This window comes from Sapajus apella, unplaced genomic scaffold (genome assembly GCF_009761245.1).
Source record: "Sapajus apella isolate SASKATOON/1434 unplaced genomic scaffold, GSC_monkey_1.0 scaffold10, whole genome shotgun sequence".
In the NCBI taxonomy this organism is placed as follows: domain Eukaryota; kingdom Metazoa; phylum Chordata; class Mammalia; order Primates; family Cebidae; genus Sapajus; species Sapajus apella.
In genome coordinates, this window is record NW_022436950.1 from 35784643 (window position 1) to 35793718 (window position 9076).

The 9076-nt window shown below is 38.1% G+C and overlaps 1 protein-coding gene across 1 annotated transcript in view; it reads left to right on the forward strand.

Moving 5' to 3' along the window:
* Nucleotides 1-9076, forward strand: part of RAPH1 (Ras association (RalGDS/AF-6) and pleckstrin homology domains 1) — a 93814-nt gene that overhangs the window by 75189 nt on the left and 9549 nt on the right. Inside the window, exons 10-12 of the mRNA XM_032278804.1 lie at nucleotides 3320-3418; nucleotides 4059-4179; nucleotides 7352-7494. Coding sequence (XP_032134695.1) covers nucleotides 3320-3418; nucleotides 4059-4179; nucleotides 7352-7494 — 363 coding nt within the window. The remainder of the gene's footprint in view (nucleotides 1-3319; nucleotides 3419-4058; nucleotides 4180-7351; nucleotides 7495-9076) is intronic.

Below are 9076 nucleotides of genomic sequence, written 5' to 3' on the forward strand. Positions count from 1 at the left end.
GGAAGGCGTCTTTCTCATGGTAATTTCATCTTTTGCTTTTAAGAAATAGTACGAAAGTCAGAGTGATCTTCTGTACTTGCTATTTTTCAAGTGTCTTTTAGCTTAAAATAGTCGATATGCCAGGATGATACATTTTTAACTCCTTCAATATCAGTAAACATAATCCATATGAAAGAAAGTTATTGGGAGATCTCATACATGAAAACAATAAGAGTTGTTTGATTATTTCAGTGGCTCAAGGTTGTCAGTGAGAACTCAAATTCTTTCCATCTTTCCTTACTCTACTTTGGCATATCAGCTTATTCTCAGGTTGACTGACCTCATAGTCACAAGATGGCTGGTACAGTTCTAAGCATCACATATAGATCCAGCCAGCAGAAAAGGGACTATTGCTGTCTGTATTTGTCTTTTATGAGAGGAAGGAACTATTTCATAGAAGCTAGTAAACCACCCTCCTTTTGAGAGTTATTGACCCAGAGTACATTTTCAGCTGACAAGCCAATCACTGACAAGGGAATAAAACTGCTGTGGTTGGCTTAGAGCAGTCAGAATTCACAAACTGTGGGATATAGGTGAGAGGTAAGGCTCTGCCAGGAAAGAAGTGGGGAGGAAGAGATAGCCATAGGGACCTGTGCCCAACCTGTTAGCATCATTTTAAAAATGAAATGTTGACCTTTCTTTCTTAATAGATATTCATCTGTTTTGGGAGCAGTTTCATTATATATTCTCTGGACTCATTAAGAATCCACATGTTGAGCTTCTGGTTTTTAGCAATGAATGTCTCCTCCAGACTTCGTCTTAACCCTGGTGTAATTTTTAAAGTGACAGCATAATATCATGGGGAAAAAAAGGAGAAGAGGTAGCAGATTCAAAGGGGGCACATTTTAATAAGGCAGTAGTAGTATGAAATAATAGTTAAATCCCCTCTGTGGTCCCCTTCCACACACACTCTCTCGTGAAAACTTTCTCTCTTCCTCTCCTTTTTCTCTTTCTCTGCCTAAATAAATCACTTTCTGCCCCCCCAAAAAAAGAAAAAAAATTGTAGTTAAAAGCATCTACTCTGGGATGAGGTTGCATGGTTCAAATTCAAGTACTACCTTTCACTTACCAGAAGTAACTTTGGGTGCTGTTTTAATCTTACTCTGTGCCTTACTTTCTTCTTGGAACATGGAGATAATACGTAAATCAGAGGGGTTTTGTGAGTATTGAATGAAAATTTAAAGTATGTGAAATATTTCACCTAGCGTCTGGTACATAGCAAGGGTGCAGTAAATGCCACTTTTAATAAAATAATGTGTTAGCAAAACAATCTGCAGAGGTGCTTGTACAGAGCCTGGATGACCATAAGGAAAGTGATGAATGCCTTTATTATGTGAGAGGATGAAAAACTTTGAGGGTTTAAAAGGAATTTTAAAGTAGCAAATTATCTGATAGCTGACTTAAAAAGACTCAAATAGTTATACCAGAGTACTCTTCAGGATATTATCTGTATTCCGAGGTTGGAGAGATGAGAACAGGATGGAAGATAATTTCTCTTTGATTTTCCCAGATGTTGTGTTGATTTAAAAAAAAAAAAAAAGCCCTATTTTTGTACAGAACACATAGAAGCACACATGTACTCTCAGGGCTTCTGCTACAGTTGAACACCCATGCAGTCAAGAATGGTTTGCAAATCACCATGAAGGGAGTGGGTGGTGATGTAGCTGCCAGCCATCTAAAGCAGCTTGCTAAGATCTCTGAACCTTGCCCTGCAGGCAGTGCCTCCGTGAAGCAGAACAGTCACTTAAGCCCTCACTGGCAACACTAAGAAAGCTCTTTTCAGTTGGCCTGTTTTATCTTCTGCACAAACTATAGTTTGTGGCAAATAGTTCTCAATAAGTATCTGTTGAATGAATGAATGAATGAGGTAAAATCCTCCTCCTTCCTTTTACAGAAGAATACATACTTCTCTATCTGTCCTCCTTTGCTTTTTCAAGATCATTATGATGGTTTATTATAATGTAATTTACCATGGACAAGGAGCATATTCCAAGAGAGGACCTATATTATCAGGAGGGAAGACTGTTAGGTATTATTTTGCTGACCTCTTACTGTTGAGGGTTTATTGTTTAAAACTGACTATAACCTTCAACAGGAAAATTGGTTTTGGTATTAAATGTTATAGGAGCTGAGCTCTGAAAAACAAAGAATAGAATAGAATTAATGGGTTTAATTTTTTTTTTCTTATTGTAGACCAGAGTGATTGATCTTTAACAATGCAGATAGATATATGACTTCCGATGGTGGCCATCTATTCTTGCAGCATTGAAAATGTATTTAAATTACTTATTTTATCCATCTCATGGATTTTCACAACAAATGAATGTGATTGGGGAATTTTGGAAAACAAATTCTTTTAAAGCTTTTTTTTCTTTCTTATAACTGAAGACAAATTTAAAATTTTTTCCAGGCAAAACACAGCCATTAGTTTTTTAGTTTTCAGAACAGTTGAAAAAGATGTGGTAATCCTAAGTTACTACATTCAGAACAAGTATCATTTAGGGCTTTTCTTTCCAAAGACCTAGTAGTTGAGGCTCAGTGCTGTTAAAATTCCATAAACATATTCCTAACACCTGTATTTTATAGCCAAGTTTCAGTCAGTCACCTCTCATCCAAGCCTCAACTGAAAAGTGCAGTGGGTTGTGAAAACTAAATTAAATGTGATGATGCTGTTGAGAGCTGTGTGTCCACTGGAGGCACATGCTGCAGCCCTGCAGTTTTGTAGGGGCCTACAGGGCTGTACTCACCTGTCTCCACCTCAGTGACAGGTGTGACTGTAGACTCTTGTCCCAGGTGCTGTGCCATCGGCTTGGTGTTCTCAGCCTAATAATTTACCTCACCTTTAGACAAACGATGAAGTTTTGTCAAAGTCCCTCTCTGATTTGGAGTCTTCTGCACCCATAATTTCAGTGGGTTGAAAGTGAAATTAAACTTTTTTTCTTTCATAATCTTATAGATGGAGAATTTTATGGACTTTGTTAACCTTGATTAACTTTGTTTCTTGAAATATAGAAGGAATGTTTGGGAATTTTCCAAGATGTGAAGATCTATTTTAACTTGGACATCTTGACCTAAATTTTTACACAAGTTTCCTTCTCATTTACTTCGTTAAAATTCTTATGGGCTATTTTATTTGACCTTATGGCCATGTAAGAAGCATAAATGTTTTGGCCATTACTCTAATGGCCTATACTTGTCAGGATATGTTTAAGCTTTGATAAAGTTTGTTTTTCTTTAGTTCTTCAAGGGACTTAGTTGGATTTTGTCTTTAATCTTACAGCACCCACAGATCCAGAAGAAATCTCAGTATATCAAATACCTTTGTTGCGATGATGTGAGGACACTGCATCAGTGGGTCAATGGGATCCGCATTGCGAAGGCATGTCTCCTTTTGATTTGATGGTGGAGTAATGAGGTGTTTGATGATATAGTTTTCATTGTCATGATAATTCTAATTATTTCATGTTCATGGATTTGCCAGTGTCTAGTTTTTTCAGGCCTAAGGTTTATGTTTTAAATGCTGTCTTTTTTCCTTGTTTATAGATATATACTTTTAACAGTTGGTATACTTGGAATAATATTGCTGGCAAAAGCTTGTGTAGTATCAAAGTGATTTATTTTGGCTTTGGAGGATTATATGACTCTTACATAGTAGAGTTTAGCCTAAGTAAAGTAAGTTTTGGAAAAATTAAATTAAGTAATGATCATTTACCAACCACATTTGGAGCAGTATCCTAAAAAGTGCTGAAAAGCTGGCCTTGGATAAAGAATTTGGGGTGAAAAAATTAATGTTTATAATGAACAGAATCAAGTGTTGATTTCTTGCTGCCCCTCAAAATGAGGAGACATAAGAGTAGATTATAATTTATGGTATTAGAAGAATTTTTTGAAGTATCATAGGTATTAATTTTAATGCAGACCATCAATCAGTAAACAGAAATATGTCCCCCATTTTACCTTGTCCTTCTGTATCATACTCAGTAAAGTTTAGATGTCATCATTTCCTGTCTTCTTTTTAGTATGGGAAGCAGCTCTATATGAACTACCAAGAAGCCTTGAAGAGGACAGAGTCAGCCTATGATTGGACTTCCTTATCCAGCTCCAGCATTAAATCAGGATCCAGTTCTTCCAGCATCCCAGGTAGTTCAGAATGCTTCAAAGCACTTTTTTGCTATTAATATGAAGGTCTCTGTAGAGACCAATAGTAGACCTGGAAATTTCAGCCTGATTCTTGAAAAACCAGAGGCATACAATTTCTAAATTAAAATAGATGACTTTTTAAAAACTGTTAGAGGGTACAGTATTATGGGCTAGTTCACAAATATATTTGAAATGAAAAATCAGTATAGAGACTTCTAAAGCCAGTTTTTTTGTTTATATTTATAAAATTTCTTCAAAATACACATACTGCTGGAAAACTGTTGAAGCATAATTTGTGATAAAACATTACTTGGAAAGAGTTTTTGTACTCAGAATCCATGATGAAGCTGCCCTCCTTTAGATTCCCACATCGTTTAAACAAGTGCGCTTTGATTACATCTTAAGATAAATCTTCCTTCAACATGTTTCATGAATGAGATCCATGTCATCTAAAAGGGCAATTTTTTAATTCCTGCATTGTATGTGATAAAAGAAATAATAAGTTTAAGAGTAGTATATTTAAAGCTGTATGACTCTATTTTGTCTCTAAATATTAAGTTAAAACAAATTTAGAATGTATATATACACAGACATTTTGTAGTTCTGTCTACTGAGAGAACTAGAAGCAGTGATACCCCAGGAACAATGAGAATATCCAGTCCCTAGATCACAGAGGTTTCTTTTTGTTTTTTCGTTTTACTAAATTTTGGCCAAGGATGCTGCTAAGTAGATCATGGTTTCTAATGCCATTCTCCAAAAAAAGAAACCAGAGCTCTCAGAGAGCTGATTATAGGGCTGCAGAAGTGAATATATACAAGATGAGCCTGGAACATCTTACAATGCCAGGAAGTAAGGGAATGCTTAAAAAATGACAGTGGGGCCAGACACAATGGCTCATGCCTGTAATGCCAATGTTTTGGGAGTCCTAGGTGGAAGGATCACTTGAGCCCAGGAGTTCAAAACCAGCCTGGGCAACACAGCAAGACTCCATCTCTACAACATTTTTTTAAAAATTAGCTGGACTTCACACATATTCCTAGCAACTCAGGAGGCTGAGGCAGGAGGATTGCTTAAGCCCAAAAGTTCAAGGCTGCAGTAAGCTATAATCACACCACTGCACTCCAGCCTGGGTGGCAGAATGAGACCCTGTCTCAAAAAAAAAAAAAAGAAAAAAACTGGATGAGAATATGTCAAAGGGATACATAGAGGAGCCAGTCTGAAAGAGCTCTAAAGGCCAAAGCTGGAACAATTTGGGCAATACAGTAAGTAATGTAGTATAGGATTGTAACCCATGGACATAAATATCAGATCATTTTATACTGATATAAATAAATAATTGAATAAATAAATGGGGAAGAGGAGACAACTGTCCTGTGTAAATTTCTAAATGATTTCTGTAGACACTTTGCCCTAAAGGAAGTGGAGCTTACCTCTTCACTCAAGTGTGGGCTGTGCTTAGTGACTTGCTTCCAATGATTATGGAGTGGGGATTAGGGGTAACTTCACAGTGGAGAAACCTGACAAACACTGCTGCAACCCTGTGATTAAGGCCAATATTCAAATATCTAAAACTATTCTAACAAAACATTTATTAAAATGGGAGGAAAAAAAAACCCAGAACACAGGTTAGAAAAGACAAGGTAAAAGTATGTAGCAAGTAGGATTAGAAAAGGAAATTAAAGAAGATTGAGAAAAGATGCGTGTTTTTAAAAATTTCACCTAGCACTTAAGTGCTTTGACACATTATTTTATGAAGTAGTTAGGTATACTGCCTTTTCCTGCTCCAGCATCATTCATATACCTTGTGTAAAATATTAGGCAGATATTAAAAAGGGATGATAAATGAAGCTAGCGAAGTTTTAACTTTTTTAAAACGACTCACTATTGGGTGATCAAGAGAGAAGAAAATAGAGTAAGTTTTATTTTATGTTGCTTTATATTTTTCCCCTGAGGATATTATCTTAACTTTATCCAAAGGAGTTTGGGTTTAGGATTTCTTTGTGGCTATGATCTTTGACCACACTGGCTGAAGTGCCTAATATCACAGTCTCATGATACCCACCCATCACAGTGATTGGATGGAATCAGTTTTAACATTTGAGTTTCCCTTAGATACCAGGCATCAAGTTGGGTGTGTCCAAATGGTTACCTTACCTGATCTGGAATCCATTGAAATAATTTTGCTAGTCCCTCAGCCCAGGCGGCAGAGAGAAGCTGTATGCTCACAGCCATTCCCACCAGGCCCCACTCCCCTCAAAATTTTTTTTTGTGCTTTGCTGGGAGGCCAGGATACAATACAGCTGCTGCCTATGCAGCCAATACCTAAATCCCTAGGAAGCACACTTCCCACTAGAGGGTCAAATTCTAAGTATTGTTCATTGCTAGAAAAAAGGAAGTAATTGTCGTGTATAGATCTGAATTCCTAAGTTACAATTCTGGCGTGGCCTTAGGGCAGGGGTATTTAAAAGGCTGATTCTTTTTTTTTTTTTTGAGACAGAGCCTCACTCTGTCACCCAGGCTGGAGTGCAGCGGTGTGATCTCGGCCCACTGCAACCTCTGCCTCCCAGGTTCAAGTGATTCTCCTGCCTCAGCCTCCCAAGTAGCTGGGACTACAGGCGCGGCTAATTTTTTGTATTTTTAGTAGAGATGAGGTTTCACCATGTTAGCCAGCCAGTATGGTCTCGATCTTCTGACCTCGTGATCCGCCCACCCTGCCCTTCCAAAGTGCTGGGATTACAGGTGTGAGCCACTGTGCCCAGCCTAAAAAGTCTGATTCTCAATGTAATGAAGACATGATTGAGAGACCCCTACTGATGGTTCATTAATGCTTTTATTGTTTGGAGTTGATTTCATGCAAAACAGGGTGTCAGGATACCAATAATGTCATGTGAATCTTTTATTATAATTATCAGTCTCTCATGGTAAAGTATTTCAAACTAATCTAAGATTTCCTATTCCAAGGTAAGGGGAGTTTTCTGATAGAAAATACTGGCTGTGTATATGATGAAATGAATTAAAATAATTTGGTGCTGTTCTACATAGCATTTGACCTTGTGTAAAAGATCTAACTAGACATACATATTAATACTGTCAGAATACTGACTCTCCACATATTAATACTGTCAGAATACTGACTGTCTTAATCCTATTTTTTAAAAACTATTTTAAACAGAGTCTCAGTCAAATCACTCCAATCAGTCTGATAGTGGAGTTTCTGATACCCAGCCAGCAGGACACATCCGTTCCCAGAGCATCGTGAGCTCCATATTCTCTGAAGCCTGGAAACGAGGCACTCAGTTGGAAGAGACCAGCAAGGTAACAACCTCGTTTTAATTTATGTTGAAAATCCTGTGGTATTCTATTGGGTTTAAATTATTGTTCTCTTATACCTCTATTGGGTATCTTATTTGGCCTTATTTCAGGCTCCTTTCTTAATTTTCAGCCTTCCTAATTTTAATGGGTAAAGACAGTTCAGAGAGGCCTGTCGATTTCACTTCCCCTTGGAAATGAATATTTACAGATTGGCTCTCATAATGTAAAATCTCAAAAAAAAAAAAAATCCTGGCAGTTTATCAGTGGCTTATATTTTTAAGAAATAGCAATTTCTTCCGTTTTACCCTTAATCAGTTTGGATGACAAAACACCATCTATGGCAATGCCCTAAATTCTAGAGAAGCTGTTTACAGTTCTCTCGTCTTCTCTTCCTCTCTCCTCTTCCTCTTTCTTTCTCTCTCTCTCTCCTTTCTTTCTTTTTTTTTTTTTTTTTTTTCCTGAAACAGAGTCTCACTCTGTTGCCAGGCTGGCGTGCAATGATGTGATCTCACTCACTGCACCCTCCACCTACCGGGTTCAAGCAATTCTCCTGCCTCAGCCTCCTCAATAGCTGGGACTACAGGTGTGCACCATCACACCTGGCTAATTTTTGTATTTCTAATAGACACGGGGTTTCACCATGTTAGCCAGGATGGTCTCGATCTCCTGACCTCGTGATTTGCCCACCTTGGCCTCCCAAAGTGTTGAGATTACAGGGGTGAGCCACCATGCCCAGCCTCTTTTTCTCTTTCTTCTGTTTTCTTTTCCCCTTTCCTTTCTCACTTCCTTGAACCCTCACTTCCCTTCCTCCCTCCCTCCCTCCCTCCCTCCCTCCCTTCTCTTTCTTGCTTCCCTCCCTTCCTTCCCTTTTCTTTCTTCTCCCCCTTTCTTCTCTCCCTTCCCTCCTTCCCTCTCTTCTTTTTCTTCCTTAGCATCCCTCCTTCCTTCTTTAACATCCTCTCCCATAGCCCAGGCTGGAATGCAGTGGTGCTATCATAGCTCACTTAAGCCTCCTGGGCTCAAGTGATCTTCCCACCTCAGCCTCCTCACCCACCTCAGCCTCCCAAGTAGTCAGGACTACAGGTGCACACCACCATGCCTGGCTAATTTTTTATTTTTTAGTAGAGACAAGATCTGGCTATTTTGCCTGGGCTGGTCTTGTCTCAAACTCCTAGCTTCAAGCATTCCTCCAGCCTCAGCTTCCCAAAGTGCTGGGATTACAGGCATGAACCACCATACTCAGCTCAGTTATTTCTTTATTGGTTAATTTATTTAGACCTATTTCTTTTCTTTTTTTTTTTTTTTTTAATGCTTTTGCCATTTCTTTGGCCATTGATGATTTTTTTTAAAATTATACTTTTATGTGGAAAACTAAATTCAAATCAGTCCCCTTAAAATTTTGGATTCCTGAGCCTTGCATAGTAGACTGTTCAGTGAGACTGAAGGATGAGTATATTTTATTGCAAGACTATAATTAGAAAAATAGGTTCTTGAGTTCATTTGAAAGACATCATGGTCTTCTATCAAACATCCTCTGTAGTTGTGTAGGCAAGGATGTGTCCTGGCTATAGTCACTATTTCAATA